Raw genomic sequence first — 25,468 nt, 5'->3', positions numbered from 1 at the left:
GAAGATCCATTGAAAAATATGGTCTCTAGAGAGGTCACAAGGTTTTTCTATTATTTGACCTATTGACCTAGTTTTTTAAGGCACGTGACCCAGTTTCAAACTTGACCTAGATATTATCAAGGTGAACATTCTGACCAATTTTCATGAAGATCCATTCAAGGGTATGGCTTCTAGAGAGGTCACAAGGTTTTTCTATTTCAAGACCTACTGACCTAGTTTTTGATCGCAGTTGACCCAGTTTCAAACCTGACCTAGATATCATCAAGATAAACATTCAGACCAATTTTCATACAGATCCCATGAAAAATATGGCCTCTAGAGAGGTCACAACGTTTTTTTCATTATTTGATCTACTGACCTACTTTTTGATGGCACGTGACCCACTTTCGATTTTGACCTAGATATCATCAAGATGAACATCCTGACCAATTTTTATGGAGATCCATTCACAAGTATGGCCTCTAGAGAGGTCACAAGATTTTTCTATTTTTAGACCTACTGACCTAGTTTTTGACCGCACATGACCCTGTTTCGAACTTGACCTAGACATCATCAAGATGAACATTCAGACCAACTTTCATGAAGATCCACTGAAAAATATGGCCTTTAGAGAGGTCACAAGGTTTTTCTATTATTTGACCTACTGACCTAGTTTTTGACGGCATGTGACCCACTTTCAAACTTGACCTAGATATCATCAAGATGAACATTCAGACCAACTTTCATACAGATCCCATGGAAAATATGGCCTCTAGCGAGGTCACAAGGTTTTTCTATTATTTGACCTACTGACCTAGTTTTTGAAAGCACGTGACCCACTTTCGAACTTGACTTAGATATCATCAAGGTGAACATTCTGACCAATTTTCATGAAGATTTCATGAAATATATGGCCTCTAGAGAGGTCACAAGGTTTTTCTATTTTTTGACCTACTGACCTAGTTTTTGACCGCACGTGACCCAGTTTCGAACTTGACCTAGATATCATCAAGATGAACATTCAGACCAACTTTCATACAGATCCCATGAAAAATATGGCCTTCAGAGAGGTTGCAAGGTTTTTCTATTTTTAGACCTACTGACCTAGTTTTTGACCGCACGTGACCCAGTTTCAAACTTGGCCTAGATATCATCAAGATGAACATTCAGACCAACTTTCATACAGATCCCGTGAAAAATATGGCCTTTAGAGAGGTCACAAGGTTTTTCTATTATTTGACCTACTGACCAAGTTTTTGACGGCACGTGACCCAGTTTCGAACTTGCCCTAGATATCATCAAGTTGAACGTTCTGACCATCTTTCATGAACATCTTGTGAAATATATGGCCTCAAAAGAGGTCACAAGGTTTTTCTATTTTTAGACCTACTGACCTAGTTTTTGAAGGCACGTGACCCAGTTTCGAACTTGACCTAGATATCATCAAGATGAACATTCTGACCAATTTTCATGAAGATCCATTGAAAATTATGGCCTCTAGAGAGGTCACAATGTTTTTCTATTTTTAGACCTACTGACCTAGTTTTTGATGGCACGTGACCCAGTTTCGAATTTGACCTAGAATTTACCAAAATGAACATTCTGACCCATTTTCATAAAGATCCCATGAAAAATGTTACCTCTAGAGATGTCACAAGGAAAAGTTTACGCACGCACGGACGATGGACACTGCGCGATCACAAAAGCTCAACTTGTCACTTCATGACAGGTGAGCTAATAAAACATGTACAAAAACAAAAGGAGCCATAGGTAATTTAGCCAACATACTTGACAGAGTTATGTACTCTTGCCTACAGATAGAGACTGGTATAATAACAAGTGTTCAAAGTTTCAAAGCCACACGTCAAGTAAATTCAGCCAAAATACTCGACAAGAGTCCAAAAAGAGCCATAATTCAGCCAATATACTTGACAGTTATGTAATCTTTCCTACAGGTAGAGACTGTTACAATAATCAAGTGTTACAAGTTTGAAGTAAATATCTTTAATGGTATACAAGATATTACCATTTCATAAAAACTTTAACCAACGCCATGGTGAGTAGTATAGCTCTCCATTATGCTTCGACTAGTCAAGCTAAAAATATAACTTTACATTGTATTTATATCTTTATTGAATGATAATTTGGAAAGAATTTTCGGTTATTTATAATCTATATTCTTTCCCATTCAAGTGCAGTTCCACACCTGGGAAAAAAAAACATTTCAAGAGCTTTTACAAGAGACTGGATGCTTGGCTATTTTTTGCTGGACAGTGAAAAAGGGCACATCTGACAAAACTGGAGCTATAACTGGATGTTTAATGACTCCAATGCCAATATGATATTGGACAATAGTTAAAGTTAAGTAAAATGTATTAAGTAATAACAGAGATAGAGTGAAAGTAAACTGAAACATTAAGGGACTTAAATATACATGGAATATTTCTGCAAGAGTAATATTGGTGCGAGAGTAATGGCCATTGTGTCATATGATGTACGTAATGATGAGGAGTAACTTATTTAAGTTGAAGCAAAACCATCAAGTAATAATGTGAAAGTGCAACCAAGGTTTGGAACTAGACCTTGATGCTAGGCCAAGCAGGCAGCTCTCTGTATAGGTACTCTGTATAGTCAAGCTAGAATAATATTTTCACTGCACTGAAACCATGAAAATGTAAATATCATTTCATTGTTATATTCTTGTACTACACCCAAAACCATAAAACAGATGACTTTATTTTCCTTTGTTTATCACTATTTTGTAGAAAATGCAAAACCTGTTGGGCTCCCAGACAAAAATTTTGCTAGGTCAGTGGGCTATCTGCACATTCTCAGCTTTCTGAATTCCTGGATGAAAAACGTAACTTGTAACAATTAAGGAAGAGAAAGAAACATTACCTCTATAACAAGATAGTTACAAACACAGATTCCTTAACCATATTCATTTTCTTTATTTTTCTTAAATATTACAAAAGTTGTCAACAATACAAAAACATCTACCTATAATTTCCTAAGACAGGCATACAAAACAGTATCACTGTATGTTAAGATACCTCTGTTATGTTTCATTAAACATTCTGTTTCTTCCATAACTTTTTACCAGCAACCCGTCGAGCCGGAAATAAACAGAAAATCACGCATACTATAAATGTTTGATTGTTTCTTTTCAGTATGGAACATTTATTAACCCTAAAACCCTGGCACAAATGTTAATCAAACATAATATTTTCTGTAACAACTGCTAAATCATCTCCCACTAGTTACTTCTGTTATCTCCCTATGAAAGTTCCAGCTTAAAAAATCTTCTAAATCTAAACCTGATCCTAATTCGTCATAAGTTCAAGCAGCAAAATAACACCTAACCATAAAAAGTGTGCAGTTGAAACTGTGACGTCCTAAACTAAAACTCTTAACTGAACAATAACAGATACAGTTAAAAATAAAACACAATCAATCAAGAAATTTAGTAATTCTGCTGAAGCATTCAAAATAGTACTCTAGTAACTGTAGGCATAAGTCTTAATACAAAGATCTCAAACAGTATATTTTGCCAAACTGCAATACGATTTATCTGACTAGTATTCACAAGTACTCTACTGCTCATGCTATACGTGACAACCACTCCTCCACCTGTTTCAAGTCTGGTTCAGATTCAGAATTTTTCCCTTGAGCACTACATTCTGCAAACTCTACACGCATAGGCTTGAGATCGGTGAACGTGAAGTCTCTATCTCTCTTTCCGAGATATGTGTTATTGTTTCCGGCTGACGTGTCTTGTAATGCTGCTGATTTTGTTATCCTCAAAGTGTTCCTGTAATCAAAGGACAAAAACTGTTACAACTGAACATCATTGTAACTACTGTGAAATCAGTTATATTCTTTGGGAACTTATTTTCCAGGATTTTGTGGTTGTGTTAAGAAACTGAAATCCAATGCATATTAACCTTAAACTTTACCCTGCTAAATTTCTATAATGAACATGTCCATCTTCCAATTTGGACAGTACCATGCTAAAAGGGGTGCTCACCAAAAAGATACAACCTGAATGGTGAACACTGCAGATCTTGATCAGACTGCATGGATGTGCAGGCTGATCATGATCTACACTGGCCGCAAAGGCAAAATTAACCGTGTCCAGCATGATAAGGGTTAAACTTTAAAATTCATAAAATCAAGTCTTTACAAAATTGCTGTTTGACCAAAACCATCACATTTTATGCCAGCAAAACTGAACCATTTCATAGAAATGTAGTTAGGGTAATGTTCACGTGAGCTTTATTTAGCAACTTTGTTAGCAGTCTTATTTGCGATGTTAAAAATTCATGAAATTTGAGTGCTTGTGCTTTAAGACATGATTTCTTTTAAAAACAAGGAGCTGCGTTCAATAAACGCTTGATGCCCCTGGTGGCACCCTTGTCGATACAAAGCAACCTAAGTCCAAAGTGAGGTCAAGGTCAAACTGAGGTCACGGGACGTTCGAAGATGAGGGATGGTCACAGGTTACATCTGTATTAGTATCAATTTATTCTTGTAAGCCGTATTGATGCTAGCAGAAACGGTCCCATTTGGTTAACCAAGAGATGGCCCATATAAAGCAACCTAAGTCCAAAATGAGGTCAAAGTCAAACTGAGGTCAGGTGATGTCTGAAGATGGGGAATGGTCACAGGTTACATCTGCGTTAGTATCAAGTCATTCTAGTAAGGGGTATTGATGCTAGATGAAACGGTCCCATTTGGTTAACCTAGTACGGACAGATGGATGAATGAACAAACAGACAGAAGGACAGGACAATCACTATATGCCTCCCGCATCAGTAGATGTCGGAGGCATAAAAAGTGAATGGGTCCACTACCAGAAAAATTGTGAATATTAGCATCGTTTTTCTCAAAACTGTGAATTTTACCTCCTTAATTGTGAATTTTTTAAATACTTTGTGAATCAAAATGTTATTCAATGGGGTGTATGAAACAACTGTGGAACGAAACCATTTCATGATTCGTACTTGATTTGTACCCAAACGCACTATGAATTAATGTTTAGTACCCAAACGCACTATGGGTCAATAATATAGGGTGACAAACATAACAAATTCCTTAATTTAAAAATTGTAAAAGACTGTTTGCAATTGTGAACGGGTCCGATATCTGGTATCTTATAAGGAAAAAAAATCGCTATTAATATTCACAAATATTCTGACTTTACAAGTGGCATTACTTGCGTATATTCTGACTTCATGAGTGGCATTATTTATTAATATTCTGACTTCACAAGTGGCATTATTTACAAATATTCTGAATTGATAAGTGGCATTATACATATTCAAATATTCTGAATTCACGAATGGCAATATTCACAAATATTCTTAATTCCCAAGTGGCATTATTTGCGAAAATTCTGAATTCACAGGTGGCATTACTCACAAATATTCTGAATTCACAACTGGCATTATTCAAGAATATTCAGAACAAGCAAATTCGATGAATTGGTATCCCCCGCCGAAAGGGTTTGTGGTGAGGAATGGCAAAAAGATATATCCGGCAAAAAGTTAAGGATGTTAATAAGAAGCAAATAATTTCATTAGTCAAAATCAATTTAACAGAAAACAAATGTTTAATTAAAGAGTACATAATAAATGTATGATACTTTGATCCTGACTAAAGAATTTATTTTGAATGGGATATGCTTACTGTAATAAGCTTAGCTTTTAAAATTAAATGCAGTTAATTGAAATGTGAGCTTGAAGTTTAACTGGAACGAAATATTGTCTTTGAGTGGTTTGGCACCAGGTGTTGCTGTTTAACATGTACATTTGAACTTAAAAGAACAGATGTCCTTAAGAGAACACAGGTAAGATATCTTGAACATGGCTGAGGGAAAGGTTTGTGCAGTCACAACTTAACATGTTGAAGGTTTGAACATTTAAAAAACAAGAGGGCCATGATGGCCCTATATCGCTCACCTGTTATCATTGCACTTGAGGACAAGAAGGTCCTCAGAAAAAATATCTAAGTCCAAAGGACAGTTACAAGTAACAACAAAGGGAAGAAATTTAACCAAAAAGAAAAAATGAAATTTCAGATCAGTATCTTCATTAGTTAAGGAGATATACCAATTTTAATTTGAAATAAAGGGAGGTGATTTGACATAAAATCAGTCCATAGTTATCTACCCTGATTGGCTCAGTCCAACTAATGACAATAATGAAATTTCAAATAATTCCTATAAGTACTTACTGATATAAATCCATTTTGATTACAATCAGGGGAGGTAATCAGATATAAAATAACTCTGAACCTACGCTTGGATCTTATTTGTCATGGAATCCAAGAATTATTGTTGTTGAAGTTATTTTGGAAGTTTGTATCAAATAAAACCATAAATGAAGTCTCTATATGGCTGCAAAAGCCAAAATAGCCAATTTTAGACCTTTAAGGGGCCATAACTCTGGAACCCATGATGAAATCTGGCCAGTTTAAAAAAGGAACCAAGATCTTGTGGTGATACAAGTTGTGTGCCAGTTTGGTTAAAATCGAATCATAAATTAAGTTGCTATTGTGCAGACAAGGTCAAAATAGCTAATTTTGGCCCTTTCAGGGCCCATAACTCTGGAACCCATTATGGGATCTGGCCAGTTCAACTAAGGAATCAAGATCTTATGGTGTGTGATCAAGGTAAGGGGGTGACCAGGTGTGGGTACACAACCTCACATGTTTACAATAAATGTTCATGGAAAGGAATGAAAGAAATTTAATGAAATTCTACCAAATGATAAGTATGTTAAAGTGAAATAACTCTTAATTTACATATAAATCCGAATGAAATTGTGTGTACACAACCACATTATGGTGATCTAAATTCTGTTTAAGTTTCATAGTTCTAGGTCAAATATATCAAAAGTTATGATGCAGAAATTGCCATATTTATAGTACCCTATATAGTTAACACTAGAAACTTCTAAGGGCCATAACTCTGGTGTTACTTGGGCAATCTGAATGAAACTTGATGGGCCGCAAGAACTCATAGTGGTGAACATGTATAAGAAGTTTTAAATAAATATTCCCAACCATTTCCTAGATATGGCTACGGACAGACGGACGGAAAGACGGACGGAAGGACGGACGGACAACGCCAAAACTATATCCCTCCGACTTTCGTCGGGGGATAATTAATGTTTGGCATTATTCACAAATATTCTGAATTCACGAGTTGTATTATTCATGAATATTCAGAATTCACCAAAAGGCATTATTCTCGAATATTAGTGAACATAAAACCATTGCCAGCAACACCAAACCTACAATATTTGGATATTATTACAACTCTGAAAATCAATGCAAGTCTCAATGTGTTCCTGTAACAGAAATAAAACTATATTACATGTATCTTGAAATACAGCTGAATTCATAGTTCTAATATTTGCCCTGACTGAACTATATCAATGATCAACAAATGATTTGATGAAATTGTGTCAGCTGAAGTAAACTAGTTAATAAATGGATGGTAAACAAATATAAGTGCTAGATCAGAGTAAATTTTTACAAGTTCTATTTACCTGAAAAAACTTGGTGACGAAATCTTTCGGTTTATCACCCGATTTACGTTGTTTCAGAGTTTAGATGTTTAAGAACCGAACCATGGGGCATTAGCCTAAGTGGTTAAATATCTAAGTTTCTGAACAGAAAACGTGGAACATTAGATGATAATCCAGAGGAAGGTCTCTTACATGCTCATTCAAATATAATGATTAAAATTATGCTGAACTTTTATTCAATAGAGTTCTAATTAGACTGATGCCATGTGGCAATTTGACATTACAATTGGCTTCAAAATGTTCTCTCACCAGTCTAAGCATCAACTGGTGTTTATTACTTAATATACACACTGTATAACACGCAACTGCCTTCTGTGTTTAACTGACATTCTCTTACAAACAAATCAAGCAATGTTAAGACAGCTGATCAATCTGTCTATAAAATTGTGAAAATGAAATGTGCAGCCACTCCTAGTGACTCCACAGTGACATGTGTCTTGTGAAGTACTTACATTTCTTTCTCCAGTTGTCCTTGAATGACCTTTGCACCCTTGGAAAAGGTCAAATCTTGTTTATTACAAACAATTAACACTGGTGGACAAATGCTAGAGATTTTGTTGTCGCTCAGTACAGTGTAAAGATACCTGAAATGTAATAAATCAAGATAGAATTGTATCCAGCATGTAACTACCATGTTTTACATGCATTCATATTCTAAAATCAAATACTGAATGTATACAAAATGAAAGGCTGCGTGTATTTTACTATAAACAAATTAAGAATATTAAAGCTCAAGGTCAAACTTTAGCAACAATAATTTCTGATAGATCTTGAATTACTATACAATTACTACTTTGAGTTAGGTTGATACATAATTATGTCAAGTAGATCCTCAATTTGACCAAACCTCAACATCAACTTTCATTTTATTATCAAATCCAACAGCTCAAAGGTTACATTTGGAATTGGCTGCAAATGTTCACAGCAGTTGAGTTTCTTTCTTGTGTTTTGCCGTAAAATTTTGAACGAGATCACATTTTATGATGTCAAAACAATATAATTATATCACTATTGTTAATTGGTCTGATTAATGACTATTAAATTTAAGATCTTTTGTTTGATTAATGACTATTAAATTTAAGAGTTTTGATACAAAAGGCTGTAATAATTATTGTACATTGTACATCATGGTCAAATCCCTTACCAAGGCTAAATTACAGTGAACAACTAGCTAGAAGACAGCTGAGATATTAATTTGATAACAATTGATTTTTGGTTGCAAACTTAAACACACTGAATCTGTCTATCAATTACTGTTTAAAATGTAAAAGATTCAATGAACAAAGATAAAAAAATTGATTTAATTATGTTTGGGAGTGTGGTCATGGCTGTTTGTTACAATAAGGCTGTAAATATTATCATTGTTCATTTATGATATTGTTGTAATAACTATTATTTTTTATTATTATGTACAACGCCATTGAAAATATCTTTTATAAAATGGCGTTTAATCAAATTGTTCAGTTTCAGTTTTGTGATTGCATATGTCATGTTTTGTTATTCTGCGATGTGTCACATGTTTAATTGTAAAGCGCCTTTGAACGTATATTACATATGAAAAGGGCGCTCAACAAATCTGGTATAATAATAATAATAATAATAATTTTTATTGCAAGGTACTAAATATCATTGAGTATTTCCCAGTAAAAGGCAGTATTTCCCAGGAATTCCCAGTAAAAGGCAGTATTTCCCGGGATTTCCCAGTATTTCCCACCGTCCTGTCTTTTATGAGTATTTCCCATTTTTTTGCCAACCTTGCTTTTATTACTAATCATGTGACCCTAAATATAGATATCGTAATATCAAATCATGACTTACTCTGCAATATCTTTGATATCTTTCTGAACACTAGAACTATCCACTACAAACATGATAGCCCTGAAAAATATAATATAATCACACTTATCGGTAATATGAAAAAAAGTAAAGCAAAAAACATAACAGGCCTTATTATGTTCTGATAAATTTTCACGACCATTTCATTATTGATAAAAGCATTTTAAACTTTAACAATGTTAATATGAAACGGATGTGAAGACTTTTTAGAAGAAATGTTCACTTGGAAGACATTTTCTGAGAAAAAATACAAATGAAGCATCTACTATATATATATGCAAGATGTTTTTTCGGTGAAAATAACAATTAAGTAATTCTTTAAAATTAACCTCGTTGGATCTTTTGCCATGAAAGTTTACTATTTAAGAGTATACCTGGTAAGACGTTTTCTGTTACATAGAAAATGCAATTAAAGCATTTACCTTGTAAAATCTTTTCTGAGGAAGATTTAAAATAATACATTTACCTTTAAGAGCCTTCTAAAAACAAAAAAAAAAACAGATTGAGTGTATACCTTGTAACATCTTTGTGAGTTTCCAGCATCTGTAGCCTGACTCTTTCATGTCCAGGTAAATCTAGAATCCTCAGTGTTTTACCCTGAAATAATACCGTCCATACTGAATATTACATGAATCCTTACATCATATAAGGATACTATAAATTGCCAGCTGACCTCAAAACTTGAAAAAAAAACAAGTCACGTAATAAAACACTTATTGAATTTTTTAAAACCTTGGGCAAATAGTTTTTACTATTGACTGGCAAGCCATTTATTAAGTGTGTGTATATATATATACATATATATATGGTAAGTTCTTTTCATTCAATACTGCTGAACTTATTTCTGAACATAATTAAACTTGTCACATGGATGACTCTCTGAGCTTTTCAACTTCTGTCAGTACATAATCATTTTCATTGTATTGAAGAATATGTGGTGTTTAAGTTTTTTAAAGACTAGCAATTTTCACATTGCATCTAATCAACTTTACTCATTTCTTTCATTGTAATTAATAGTATGTAGATAGGGTTATATTTGTCTATCTGTATTTAATTTTACTTACAAAGCAGCAAGAGAATTCTAGACACTCATGCATATTAAACATATAAATTCTTAACAACACCATTATGGCTTTCATCGCTATGTTTGGTGAATTTTGGATAAGAAATGGTATATCATGAAGTGGACATAGTCAACTGTCACAATTCTGAATAATTGATTATTCAAGGGCCATAACTCCAGAAAGGCTTAAAGGATCCAGCTGGTTATCAACCTTGGCCAAGATATTACACCCATAAACATTTTGACTAAGTTTAGTGAACACAGGATAAGAACTGCTCAAGTTAGAGAACAGACACTGTCAATTTTTCACACTTTTGAGTAATTCAAGGGCCATAACTCCAGAGTCACTGGGACAATCCAGCTGGTTGTCAGACACAGCCAAGTCAAAATGCCCATAAACATTGTAACCATGTTTGGTGAACATTAGATTGGAACTGCTCAAGTTAGATAGGGCAACTTCAGTGGATGCTGCTCATCTGTCTTCGGTGTTACATAATATTAATACATCCTGTTTCATGGTCATATAAAAACTGGACACAAAACAAAATGCACATGTCTATTGATGTTGATGAATTTTACCAAGTTTCATTTGAATTTGAGTGAAACTGTAGCAGGAGTTGAGAATACTATGTACAGATATTTCAGTAAAAAAAAAGGCCTAAACTCTGGGAAAAAAATGAACGTGTACGGAAGTCCAGACAATAGGCACATGTATGTCCACTTCGTGTTGATGATTAGGCAAAGAAGTGTGAGGGATGGACAATCCAAACACTACAATGCCTCCTGGGTCTTTGAATCAGAGGCATAAGAACATTAATGGTAGTCTCAGATCTGTATCCGTTTGTGACCGTTTTTCACCTTTAATCAACCGTGTATTGTCATTAATACAGACTTATAAGATCTATACAATACCGTATCTGGGAGTGTGTATGTTCCTGAATTTGCTGTGATTGATGTGAATGTAGCCTTGTATTTTCCATACACCAACTGTAATTATACATAATCAAACAATTGAATTAATTCTCGTCTAAATCTTTACAACTTTAATTTATGCATAGTATAACTGTTCAATCTTTGGCTCCAATGACATAAAAGTGAAACATGCTCCATGATTTACTCTTTTTCATTGGCCATTGGGCCAGTCCGCGGTATATTACATATATAAAAAGATCTTTTTTTCTTCTCTGCTATTAAATGCTTTTTGTGCATAAAAAGGGAGATTTAATGAATCAACATGAAGACACATAATAACATAGAATTACTTTTGATGGTAGCACATGTTTAAATATATGGTTTCCCAAATCTAGTATTCTATTTCAATTATGTATGTACAGTGTATCATTTAAAAGCTTTCAGTACTTTGACATCTATTGACTGTAAAAATAGCAGCTAAGCTGAATTTAAAACTAAATTAGTTCTATTTCCACAGCAGTAATTTCATATACTAGTGTGAACATATACAAACTACAATTTGTGAAAATTTCCATGAAATGATGAATTTTTCACCATCATGTGAAACATGTACAATTGAAAGTTGTGAAGAGGCTTTCCCATTTATCAGCCAATTTTGTAAATGGAAAGCCCAACTAAATGAAGTTTATTAATTTTCCTTACTCTTGTGAACAACAGTGTCTTCCCAGCATCGCAGCTTCCTAGAATGAGAACACCTCGTCTTTTATTGCCTCTCTGTCTGAATACACCAAATATCACTGAAAAATATAATACCCTGTGAAATAAATCTATCTAACATCATGAAAGATGTTATAGCACCATATGCCTTCATCTGTGTGATTTACCTGGACATTTAACAATATAATTGTAATTTAATTAAGTAATTGACCCCGGGCATGGGGCAATAATGTAAGAAAAAGTCTGATATGTAATGTACCAAAATAACATCTGGACAAAGACTTTTTTAGTTTCATATTTCATTGAATGAGATATATTAGGCCTAAAAAACAATTGTTTAACTGCACTTTTAATGCATTAAACATGGCCAGTGATGGTAGAAATCAACTTCCTGGTGATCTAAAGGCATAACACCCTTATTTGTATTCATTTTTTGACACAAAAATAATTTCCAAAAGTCCCATTTCACGTAATAAATACATTCCAAAAAAAATTTTATCGACCTACCTACCCTAATTTTTGCGAGCATGTTACTGGAAACTAACATTTTTTTAGGCTTCAATGTCTTTCATGTTCATACTGAGACATGACTTTTTCACAAGAAAGCAAACATCTCATCTCTGATGTGATGCATGCATAAATCATTTCAAGCGTATAAATATAATATCAGATTCAGGACAGTAAAATTCTACTTGCCCGCTTGCACCAGCAAACTACAGCGTAAAGTTAGGCTAGGTCAGCTGGTATTAACTGCATTCTTGACCTACTTTGATTCAATGTAACACTTCCAACATTCACAAAAATATGTTAACAAGAGGGCCATGATGGCCCTATATTGCTCACCTGTTATCATTGCACTTGAGGACAAGAAGGTCCTCAGAAAAAATATCTAAGTCCAAAAGACAGGAACAACAATGGGAAGAAATTTAACCAAAAAGAAAAAAAAATCTTACAAGGTATAGATATGTTAAAATACACCTAAAAATTGGAGGTACCATCCATGTTGTACCACAGAAAACTGGTCTCTTGTTTTCCCTACGGCCGATAATAAAAAAGTTACTAAAAATAAGCTATTTATAGTAACGTAAAAAGGAAGTTATTTAAAAAAAAAAATTGTAAGTGGACAAAAGAAGGATCTGCAAAATAAATCTGTTGACATAAATGAAATTTCAGATTGGTATCTTCAGTAGTTATGGAGATATAACAATTTTAATTTGAAATAAAGGGAGGTGATTTGACATAAAATCAGTCCATAGTTATCTACCCTGATTGTCTCGGTCCAACTAATAACAATAATACAATTTCAAATAAGTCCTGTAAGTACTTACTGATATAAATCCATTTTGATTCCAATCAGGGGAGGTAATCAGATATAAAATAACTCTGGAACCTATGATTGGATCTGATTTGTCATGGAATCCAAGATTTACTGTTGTTGAAGATATTTTGGAAGTTTGTATCAAATAAAACCATAAATGAAGTCTCTATATGGCTGCAAAGCCAAAATAGCCAATTTTGGACCTTTAAGGGGCCATAACTCTGGAACCCATGAAGGAATCTGGCCAGTTGAAGAAAGGAAGTAAGATCTTGTGGTGATACAAGTTGTGTGCAAGTTTGGTTAAAATAAATTCATAAATGAAGCTGCTATTGTGCAGACAAGGTCAAAATAGCTAATTTTGGCCCTTTCAGGGACCATTACTCTGGAACCCATTAAGGGATCTTGCCGGTTCAAGAAAGGAACCGAGATCTTATGGTGACACAAGTTTTGTGCAAGTTTGATTAAATTCAAATCATAAATGAAGCTGCTATTGTGCAGACAAGGTCAAAATAGCTAATTCTGGCCCTTTCAGGGGCCATCACTCTGGAACCCATCATGGAATCTCACCAGTTCAAGAAAGGAGCCGAGATCTTATGGTGATACAAGTTGTGTGCAAGTTTGGTTAAAATAAAATCATAAATGAAGCTGCTATTGTGCAGACAAGGTCAAAATAGCTAATTCTGGCCCTTTCAGGGGCCATAACTCTGGAACCCATAATGGAATCTGGCCAGTTCAAGAAAGGAACCAAGATCTCATGGTGATACAAGTTGTGTGCCAGTTTGGTAAAAATCAAATCATAAATGAAGCTGCTATTGTGCAGACAAGGTCAAAATAGCTAATTTTGGCCCTTTCAGGGGCCATAACTCTGGGACCCATAGTGGGATCTGGCCAGTTCAAGAAAGGAACCGTGATCTTATGGTAATACAAGTTGTATGCAAGTTTGGTTAAAATAAAATCATAAATGAAACCACTATCGTGCAGACAAGAAATTGTTGGCGGACGGACGCACGCATGGACTGACGACGGGTGATCACAAAAGCTCACCTTGTCACTATGTGACAGGTGAGCTAAAAAGGTTCAATAACAGTTTTCGAGTAGGTATACCCTTTAAAATTTTATTGTCTACCATCATGATTTAGATTAACACAATGTCATGTGCATTATTTGATCCGTATCCCTAGTCACTTCCTATTTGCTAAATTGATGCAATGAAAGTGTCTAGGGGTATGGATCCAAACCTCGAGAATCTGATTCTAGAGGTACGGATCTGTACTCCTAGACAATCCTTTTATGGGTTGTCCAGAGGTACGGACCTCCTTTTTCCAAATGCTGTGTGTTATTCACACAATTTATATTTTGTTGCATACATTGTACGAACAATGAAATAAGATTTTGTCAATATTCAACTAACAGGTAAACATTTTTATTCGAACCTTAATAACCGAGGAACACAAATAAATAACAAGGAATCAAACTGGCACAAAATAGACCAGACAAAGCGATCTTGAATTAGGTTTTGACATACTATAAATTTATAATAATGATTATCTAGTATTTATGTTTTCCGCACATTTTGGTGACCATTAATTACGAATATTTCAAATGTTTACATTTCCTTCCAACTCATGTCGGTTAACTGATTAACATAAAATGAACTGTTCCTTGCAGATTATTTATTGTTAAATTACAACATAAATGGGTGCATATGCCTTTTTATATAAATGGTAATGTTTGTTTTAATCAATTTTTCTGCTGAATTTCAAATATCATTAATTTTAAAGTTAAATACTCTACAATTTTATAATAAATTAATCAGCAAGGAAATGTTGAATTCTCACATTTGGAGTTCCTGGTTATTTCATGTATCAGAAGAAAAAGTAAATAATCGGCAGGACAGTGTTATCTGTAAATAAAATCTGGAAAGTAGATCCCTCGGAAGCACTGAGAACAAGGCAAACAGTGAAAATTGCAGACTCGGTTTGATCGAGTCTGTTCATGAGCAGTAATGGAATTTAACGCAACACTGCCCATGCCCGCTAGCACCGGCTAAAAGCAGTATTCAATCTTCAAATCTAAACAAGTTGAAATCAATGATCCAGAAGATTGCAGTTTTATAATGATAAAGTCTTATTTGACAATTAATTTTCTACCAAATTAATAGAGTTGGGTATTGCCGCTGAAAATGTATCACGGTATTATCGCGATACTTTGGTTGTATCGGGATACAGTATCACGATACTTACACATAGCAGAGTGAATGCAGTTTTGAACTGAGTTTTCAAACTTAAGCCTGTACAACTTAATCAGTTATGACCACAAATCTTTTTATATGTCTGACAGTGACTAGATTTTGACTAGAATAAACTTTAAATATCAATAAAACAATGAACTAGATGTAGTGTTTAATGAGAAAAAACTGTAAATCTCCATGTGTCGCTTATGTACTATGATGAGTATGAAAAAAGAAATAGTGCTAAAAAGCCGTAGCCCTAGAAAACCCCTATAATTGTCTAAACGGGTCTGTACCCATCTACATCATACGGCAAACTGTCAACTTTGACCATGACTTGACGGTGCAAAGACTGGAAATAAGACTTAGATGTTTTTTCATTGCAGTCTTCGCTTGTCACACAAAAATTTGTTCTACATATATTTAGATTTAAGATCACATGTTAGGATATCCACAGGAGTCTGAAATTCTATCAATAAGACCATAGAAGTCTATCTTTACAAAAAATACCCCCTATATACTGGTTTCCCAGTAGTTTCCGGACCGAAATCGCTAGTTTTTGCCTGTAACTTTCAAACTAAACATAGCAGAAACATAAAATTTTCACAGAAAAACAGCTAGGTTCTTCGTTACCACCATGCAGAATTTGTATTACACTTGCGTTCATAACCCAAATGTAGATGAGGCCTAAAAAGGGGCAATTAATTCCATTAATATCTCAGTTTGTCCGAGTAGTTTTCCGGACCTTTCAGTGTAAAAGTTGTACCCTTTCTGTAAAAGTAAAAATTTCCGATTTCGTTATATATATTCAAAATTAAAACATAATTCTAAGGCCTGATGATGATTTGAAAAGTATATTTCAAGAATTTAACGAATACTAGGTTTATAATACGCTCATTACAGCTACGTCTAATTACGTTTTACTGACGTTTGCAACGTCACGCCCAAAATGACGGGATGTATTTAGCGGACTGGTAATATTACAAAAAAGAAATTAAGAAGTTTTGATATAATTAACAACTTAATAAAATAACAAGACCGGTCTCAAAATTGGTAGTCTAACGCCCTGACCACTCAGACATGGACACTGCAGCTAAACATTTGATTGATACGACGGTATCGTAGGTAAATCCCTGTCTATTTTGGTTCCTATTTTTAATCGATAATTTAATGCCGTAGAATAGTGAATAGTTCGATTTTTTCAGACTTTCGTTTTATTTTATTACTATCGGAATGTTTTTACTGTATCGTCTGTAAATGGGAGCATCAATTAACTGATATTTACCTTCAAGGCACCTCAATTTCTGCGCATGCGCACTGGAACTGGAATCCCCCTGCAGTTGACAATCTCTTGTGTAAACATTACATCGAAGTAAGTTAAAACAACCGGGATATTCAAATAATAAATTATTTCAGTAATGCTGGGTTTTCGGTGCTATGTAAAGGCAACAAAGGTCTAGATGATATGATATTGTTATCCAGATGCTTTACGACGGCGTAAAGTCTATACGGCACGAAATGTAAAAGGTCCGGAAAACTACTTGGGTCCGGAAACTACTGGGAAACCAGTATATAAAATAAACACCAGGAATGAAACGTCAAAAACCCAGGGTCCCCTGAAAATACGCACGGAACACAGGGTGATCGCAATTTAGCGAGCGTAGTTAAGAAATAACACTAAAATACACCTACCACACTCGACAGCATTCAAATCTGATACACTTTACAAGAGTAATCAGACATTTTCTGAGGTTTTCTGAGATTTTCAGCTGTCGCCGAAGCCATTCGCTGACGTCACAACAATAACAACAATTACAGCGCCGGGATAAAATTAGAAAGTAGCAATTCCTGTACTGTCTTGCCTTCAAATTACATAACAGGCATTTTCATATTGCTCTATTCATATAAAAAAGTCATTGTACACCAAGTATCAAATTTTACTACTGAAATTTAGATATTCCACTGCATCGTAAAATGGATCATCCCAAGAGTAACCTCTCTTTACGGGTTTTCCCAATCGAATTTTGTAAATTATCTTTTTATTGCAATAGGAATCTAGGGGATATTATAGACTGATGTAAACATATAAATATTCTAATACTTATTTACTCGATGTACAAATTTTAAAGGATAAAATAAGTATTTTATCTTTATCTAGGCGCTGTAATTGTTGTTGTTGTTGTGACGTCAGCGAATGGCTTCGGCAACAGCTGAAAATCTCAGAAAACCTCAGAAAATGTCTGATTACTCTTGTAAAGTGCATCAGATTTGAATGCTGTCGAGTGTGGTAGGTGTATTTTAGTGTTATTTCTTAACTACGCTCGCTAAATTGCGATCACCCTGTGTTCCGTGCGTATTTTCAGGGGACCCTGGGTTTTTGACGTTTCATTCCTGGTGTTTATTTTATATATATAGGGGGTATTTTTTGTAAAGATAGACTTCTATGGTCTTATTGATAGAATTTCAGACTCCTGTTGGATATCAAACACAGGGCCTCAACTGGGCCTCAGAAAGTTGTTTCCACTTTTTAAGAGAAACTGCCAAATTGAATTTGAATTGCTGAAAATTGGTGCATCAAGACATTACACCTATCTATCTTCCATTAATGTCACACAACTCGTGGGGATGTTACGCGCATATAGCCAATCTGCGCATTTGGTAAATCGCGCAGCGCAAATAACCACTTTGTTATCTGCGCAACGATTTGTAAATCGGGCAACCTTATATATTTCTTATACGCGCAGGGCAACTGTCTTGCGCGTTTGGTAAATGAGTGTGCGCTTTTAACATATGGATGATATCTCCCGATAAAATTGAATATCATTAGAGTGTAAGACTTGTAGGCCTACATAAAATTGTAAAACTGACGGTGATAAGGCACGCGTAAAGGTGTGAATTTGTAAAGAAAAAGAAAAACATTTTTTTAAGTAAATGAGCGTATTTATGCGGTAATTTCAATGAGATTCTCACGTCCCTGGTAGTTTATGGCCTATAAATTTCTGTTGACGACGGTATTAAGAGTCATTTGTCATGGGTGTTAAAAACATTAAAATGATACAAAATATCCTAGGTATATTTAATAACACAAGTATTTTTTTTATTTATTTTTATACTTTTTTAACTTTTAAACGCCGTAGCCTGTGCGGGATGTCGATCCTGCGCTAATAGAAAATCTGGAAATTACTCTGATAATATGCATATCTGCCATAAACCATGCTAACTTTTACATTGTTTAACAATTACAGACTGATATTGCAAATCTTGGTTATAAAAATGTGTCATAAATTTATTTCAAAATCATTAAATTCCTGGGAGTCGGTCACCTGGTTTCAATACCTGCAATATGATACAATATGCAATAAAACTCAAACATGCGTGAAGGTGTGATTTCCTTCGGATAGCCACATCGTCCTCTCTATTCTTTTTATAACTAAAGTATTTTACTTCATTCGATCACACGCAGTCATTTTATACCGAATATAGAACATAAAGGAGACTTACGTACATAACAGACTGAATTGCCACACACTTACCACATTTCACCATATCGCTTTTCTTTTCATCATATTGAAAAAGCGCAATTCTTTTTACCGACTTGAGCATATCTCTTGACATGGCCAAGATTAAAAATAAAACAAAAAAAAAGCAGAATTAAAAGACGAACTTACAGATCTTTTATACTTATATAATTGTTTAATGTTTTATAGTGAGATAAATAGAATGAATAACTAATAAAATTCCTCAAAATGTGAACGAAATTTTACATTTTGTAGGTGTGTAAGATGTGTGTCCTGCGCTAATAGAAGTCTGAAAATTACTCCAATAACTTGAATATCTTTTATAAAGCATTTTAACTTTTACTTCGTTTTTCGATTACAATGATCTAAAAATGTAGCTTTTGAAAATCTGAATATAATGTTTCATCCGTAGCCTGCGCGGGATGTTGTTCCTGTGCTAATAGCAATTTCTGAACTGACATTGATCTTTCAAACATATTTCAGTTCTAAAAGATACTATTTATGTAACTTCATAAAAATGTTTTCGGAGTAGAAAAAAAAAATAGAAAGAAGCGTGATTTCCGTCATAGCGAGAAAAACCCTATAGTTTTAGTCTGTAATCGTAAATCAAAGTAAAAGTTAATATGATTTATAAAAGATATTCAAGTTATCAGAGTAATTTCCAGATTTATTATTAGCGCAGACACACATCTTGCGCAGATAAAAAATGGAATATTTCGTTCTCGTTATGACAGAAATCACTCTTTTTCTATTCATTTTTCTACAGTATTCATTTAAAAGTTACATAAATAGTATGTTTTATGAATGAAATATATCTGAAATACAGTGTAATTTCAAACATTGCTATTAGCGCAGGACCGACCTGCCACACAAGTTACAGGTGTAACATTATAGATCCATTTTGATTTGTAAAAAAACCCTATAGTTTTAGTCTGTAATCGTAAATCAAAGTAAAAGTTAATATGATTTAAATTATAAAAGATATTCAAGTTATCAGAGTAATTTCCAGATTTATTATTAGCGCAGACACACATCTTGCGCAGATAAAAAATGTAATATTTCGTTCTCGTTATGACAGAAATCACTCTTTTTCTATTCATTTTTCTACAGTATTCATTTGAAAGTTACATAAATAGTATGTTTTATGAATGAAATATATCTGAAATACAGTGTAATTTCAAACTTTGCTATTAGCGCAAGACCGACCTGCCACGCAAGTTACAGGTGTAACATTATAGATCCATTTTGATTTGTAAAAAAAAACCTATAGTTTTAGTCTGTGATCAAAGGCCTACTCTTTATTCAATAGATTTTGTACTATAAAATAAAAATAATGATAATAATAATAATAATATAGATAAGATCTGTAAGAATTTTCTTTTAATTCTGTGACTTTTTTATTTCATCTTAGACATGTTGAGAGATATGCTCCCGTTGGTAGAAAGAATATTATTGGGAAATTTCAAGATATTTCAATATAATAAAAACGATATTTTGCTAAGTGTGTGCTCGGGTGAAGTAGAAAATTTTAAAAATAGCCTAAAACACACCAGGGGACGACGTGTGCAAGCTGGAGGAAATCACACCTTCACGCATGTTTGGGTTTTATTGCATCTTGTATAAGATTGGAGGTATTGAAACCTGGTGACCCACGGCTACTAAACGCTAGCGCCACCACCAAATTGTGGTGATAAGGAAAAGAGCTATCGACATTTCCGTGGTGCAGCTATCGCCCGTTTCTAATTGTAAACAAGTGAGTAAGATTTAGATTTTATCTTATATTTTTATTGATAGAACTTTTTTCGAAAATCGAAGAATGTAGTTCCATGTAACAACACTTTAACTGCAGGTTGGCTGTAATTTCTTTGAAATATTATGCAAATTATGGTGCCAGGAGCTTTTCTTCCGAATCTGAGAGTGACACATTTTCATATCGGCCAGTATTCGAGCACCATTCTGATGAATAGACACACTGTAAGAACATACCTGCGCATGTAAATGTTGTAGAAAAGAATTACACGTATTCCCACACACCACAGAATTACGAAAAACACAGTAAAAGGAATAAACACCATTATTTTGGAAAGTGGTGGCGCTATCATTCTAGTGGTGGCGCTATACGGTAGTGGTGGCGCTGTTGTGGCTAATATATTCAATTTTAATGTATGAAAATCCCACAGCGGAGCTTTATATGGTTGTTGAAATCGAGGACTTGAATTAATTGTAAAATTTCTGTCTGTTACCATGTAAATTATACTAAATACGTGGATCTTTCAATTTACGTGAGCGGTCTAGCGATGCCACTTGAGATTATCATTTACCTTTACAATGTGATACATTTTGTGAAAAGATGCTTTGGAAGCATGGACTGAAACCGACAAACATGACAGCAGACTCGGTTTGGTCGTGCATGTATTGAAGTGAGATATATTTAACATCCCTAACGTCTTCTAACAGTAAAATTAAAAGATTACAGTGTCTATAAAATTATTTTATATTTGAGAGAGAATTTTGGTGAGGACTATTTTTCTAATTCACACGTTAAAACTGATTTATCCTGGACACAGAGGCCTCCGTGGCCGAGTGGTTAAGGTCGCTGACTTCAAATCACTTGCCCCTCATCGATGTGGGTTCGAGCCTCACTCGGGGCGTTGAATTCTTCACGTGAGGAAGCCATCCAGCTGGCTTACGGAAGGTCGGTGGTTATACCCAGGTGCCCGCTCGTGATGAAATAATGCATGGATGGGCACCTGGGGTCATCCTCCACCATTAAAGCTGGAAAGTTGCCATATGATCTATCATGTGTCGGTGCGACGTTAAATCAAAAAAAAAAATATCCTGGACACAAATCTTTGTTTGAAATAAATGTACTGCTACTATTTTTCTTGACTAAATTACAAGTACACTTACGTTTGTATTTAAGTAGAATATTTAAAGGTTAAAAATAATTCTACATTAACATTTTAAACAAAGGAAAATGTTTACTTTGACTACAAAAGTCCCAATGGTATGTGAGTATTTTTTCTCTTTTTTTTTCTTGTGTGAGCACAATGCCCAACTTTATAGTGCTGCCTCACTGGAATATCACGCAGTAGACACGTAACATGATCCCTCCACCCAGTCACATTATACTGACACCGGGCTTACCAGTCCTAGCACTATGCTCTTAATGCTGAGCGCCAAGCGAGGAAGTTACTAGTACCATTTTTTTACGTCTTTGGTATGACGCGGCTGGGGTTCGAACCCACGACTTCCCGCACTCGAAGCGGACGTTCTACCACTAGGCTACCGAGGCGTTATTTTTGACAGAGAATGTTTCATCAGGGTAAATAAACTATGATCATGTTTTTCTTTCTTTGATAACATAATTCCTTGCAGGAAAATTACCAATTAGAGAATATTGGTGTTTGTTTTGTTCCGGATGGGCCAGCAGTTCGTATTATTGAATGCCGTAACAGCGCCACCACTACTGTATAGCGCCATCACTAGAGTTATAGCGCCACCACTTTTAAAAATCCTGGTATATTTCTTCTAACCCGAGGTTCTATTATTCAAGGTGTCTGCGTATATAATTATTTATCATTTCTACACCATTTGCATGTGCAGATATGTTCTTACAGTGTGTCTATTCATCAGAATGGTGCTCGGATACTGGCCGATATGAAAATGTGTCGCTGTCAGATTCGGGAGAAAAGCTCCTGGCACCACAATTTGCATAATATTTTAATGAAATTACAGTCAACCTGTAGTTAAAGTGTTGTTACACGGAACTGCATTTTCCGATTTTCGAAAAAAGTTCTATCAATGAAAATATAAGATAAAATATAAATCTTACTGACTTGTTTACAAGTAGAAACGGGCGATAGCTGCACCACGGAAATATCGATAGCTCTTTTCCTTATCACCACAATTTGGTGGTGGCGCTAGCGTTTAGTAGCCGTGTGACCGACTGCCGTGAATTTACTGATGTAGAAACAAATTTATGACACCTAATTTAAGTACCGAGATATTCAGCATTTGACATCTATATTTATTAATAAATTGACCAACTGCATGATTTATCAAACACGAAATGCTAATTTCTGATATATAAAGTTACATTTATTATTTGCGCTGCGCATTTGGTAAATCGGGCAGGTTAAATTTATCCTGCGCAACGATTGGTAAATTGTTGCGCATATAACCAACGTACGAAAATTTGTTATATGCGCTGCGCGTTTGGTAAATAGCGCAGATTGGTTATTTGCGCTCAACAGGGACGTAGACATTTGTCACCTTCGGGACAATACAACCTGGGACTTGATTCCACCATGTCGAATGGCAGAGGAGACCCTGAAACAATGCTATTACACATTTCTGTAACTGAGAGTTAAGGCTGAGTCCCCTGACAAACTTTACCCATACCCCACCCAGTAACAAACAATTGCGAAACCATATGTTAAAAAAATAAATCGAAACTCTGTAAAAACACAGATAAATAATACAAAGTAAAACTTACAAAATGTTAAAACAACAAGAATTACAGCAATCAAAATGCCAAGCACTGTATAATCTCCTTCATCGATGGCATTTTTCAGATAATTCATCCAAACAGTTACGTGGTTCGGCATTCTGTCGACCATGTTTGACATGTACATTAACTTCCGGGTAATAGGCACAACACAACCAAAACGTACCGTATAAAGGCTGAACACCACTAAATCCGGCTGTTCTTTATTTCATATAAAATCCACTTACTTCTTAACGGTTTTTCGACAATTTCTAACATATCAGATTTTCAGAGTCTTATATTCCCATAAAGAACTAGATCTCTACTTTAGAAAAACAAAAAGAAAAGGGGGTGTTAACTTATATATAAGAAAACTACAGTTCGTTAAATACAACCCGCTGAAGGACAGCGGACATTATGCTAGGGATTTTGCCCTAAGTTCAATGCTATTTCTTGACTTCAGTAGCTGATAGTTGTATATAACAGCATCAAATACTGATAAATAAGTTATATTCCTATCAAACTGTCACAAAAAATAGTTTTATTTTATATTCGTTTTCTTGAAATTCGAACAGTTTGTAACTAAGGGTCATATTTTTGAAAAATTTAAAATGTGTATTTTTAGTTAAAATAAGCATTGGTATTTAAGGTATGTCTACTATGAAATATTTTAACACAATAAATAAACTGATACCATGCAAATTATCGGTTTTATTGACATTTTTGAAAATAAACGAAACGGAAAAAATAAAAGTGAAACAAAACATTTGGCCCCTAACTGTACTTCAGTTATTTCCACCCGAATGCCCATGATAACACTGATGCATTGATCATATTCTATTGTTTGTTTTCTATACATCTATTGCTATACTGTATTTATACACATGTACAATACTGACCGGGCATTATGTGGAGGATTATTATTGAATACATGCAGTGGTGTAGCTGGCCATACATAGGCGTAGTTGGCCTTTTTCAGTTGAAACGGAGGGGTGCAGGAGACTGCCTATTCCACCGCGGGGTCAGGGTTGCCTTACTTTTAGCATTTTATATCAGTGGACCTTCACTAGCTAGTATCAACATTTATATAGATATTCTTGGGGTGTCTGTGTTAGTTCTTTGAGGTCCTTACTAGTATTTCGGTTGGCTTCGAAATAAGTTTCAGACGTGTGAGCGAATTGATGTTAATTCTGGGGGTGTCAGTGTTAGTTATGGGCGAGTCAGTATTAGTTCTATGGGTGTCAGTGTAAGTTCTGGAAGCAATTAGGTTAGTTAATGAGATGGTGTCTGGTGTAGTTCTGTTAGGGTATAGGATGCTGGATCGAATAAAAGCAAATGTTGCTCTTAAAATGCATTTTAGGTTCGCTTCAACTGTGTCCTACAAAAGGTAAAAAAAAATGCACCTAAGTGGCACTATTCCCATAGAAGTTCGTCTGTATTTCTTTGTCATGTTTACGTTGAAGACACATATGTAATATGTTGAAGCCACTTGCTTGGTTCTTGACTTATGACAGATGCAGTTGTCTCAATCCTGATAACACTCAATCGAGGGACTTAGACTGTCAAGAGGTAAAGATCTGATTGAAAAATTCATAAGATATACTTATAAGGATCTGTCTGCTTTCTAGCTTCACTTTCTATGTCCCCTATTTATTTAGTTTAGTGTTTTCTGTGCTTGAAATATTTACAAAAATGAATAAAGCTGTATATATGTAAAGTTTAGGAAACACATGCAATAAGTGTCAAATATTTATGTAAAAATTTATTTGCTGACACCCTGTACGTAGTTTTTTTCAATTTTAAACACTTTCCCA

General features: G+C 34.6%; 1 protein-coding gene across 1 annotated transcript; it reads right to left on the bottom strand.

Moving 5' to 3' along the window:
* Positions 1–2,906: 2,906 nt before the first annotated feature.
* On the bottom strand, positions 2,907–23,806 carry LOC123527936 (signal recognition particle receptor subunit beta-like). The gene is made up of 7 exons (XM_045307679.1): positions 23,664–23,806; positions 12,085–12,179; positions 11,383–11,457; positions 9,922–10,004; positions 9,390–9,449; positions 8,024–8,155; positions 2,907–3,790 (listed from the first exon to the last, which is right to left on the bottom strand). Exons 1-7 carry the CDS (start codon positions 23,800–23,802, stop codon positions 3,580–3,582), a joined length of 795 nt encoding a protein of 264 aa, XP_045163614.1. The 5' UTR covers positions 23,803–23,806; the 3' UTR covers positions 2,907–3,579.
* Between the last annotated feature and the right edge of the window lie 1,662 nt (positions 23,807–25,468).

The sequence above is a fragment of the Mercenaria mercenaria genome, chromosome 14 (genome assembly GCF_021730395.1).
Source record: "Mercenaria mercenaria strain notata chromosome 14, MADL_Memer_1, whole genome shotgun sequence".
NCBI lineage: Eukaryota > Metazoa > Mollusca > Bivalvia > Venerida > Veneridae > Mercenaria > Mercenaria mercenaria.
This window is presented reverse-complemented; position numbering and strand designations above follow the sequence as displayed.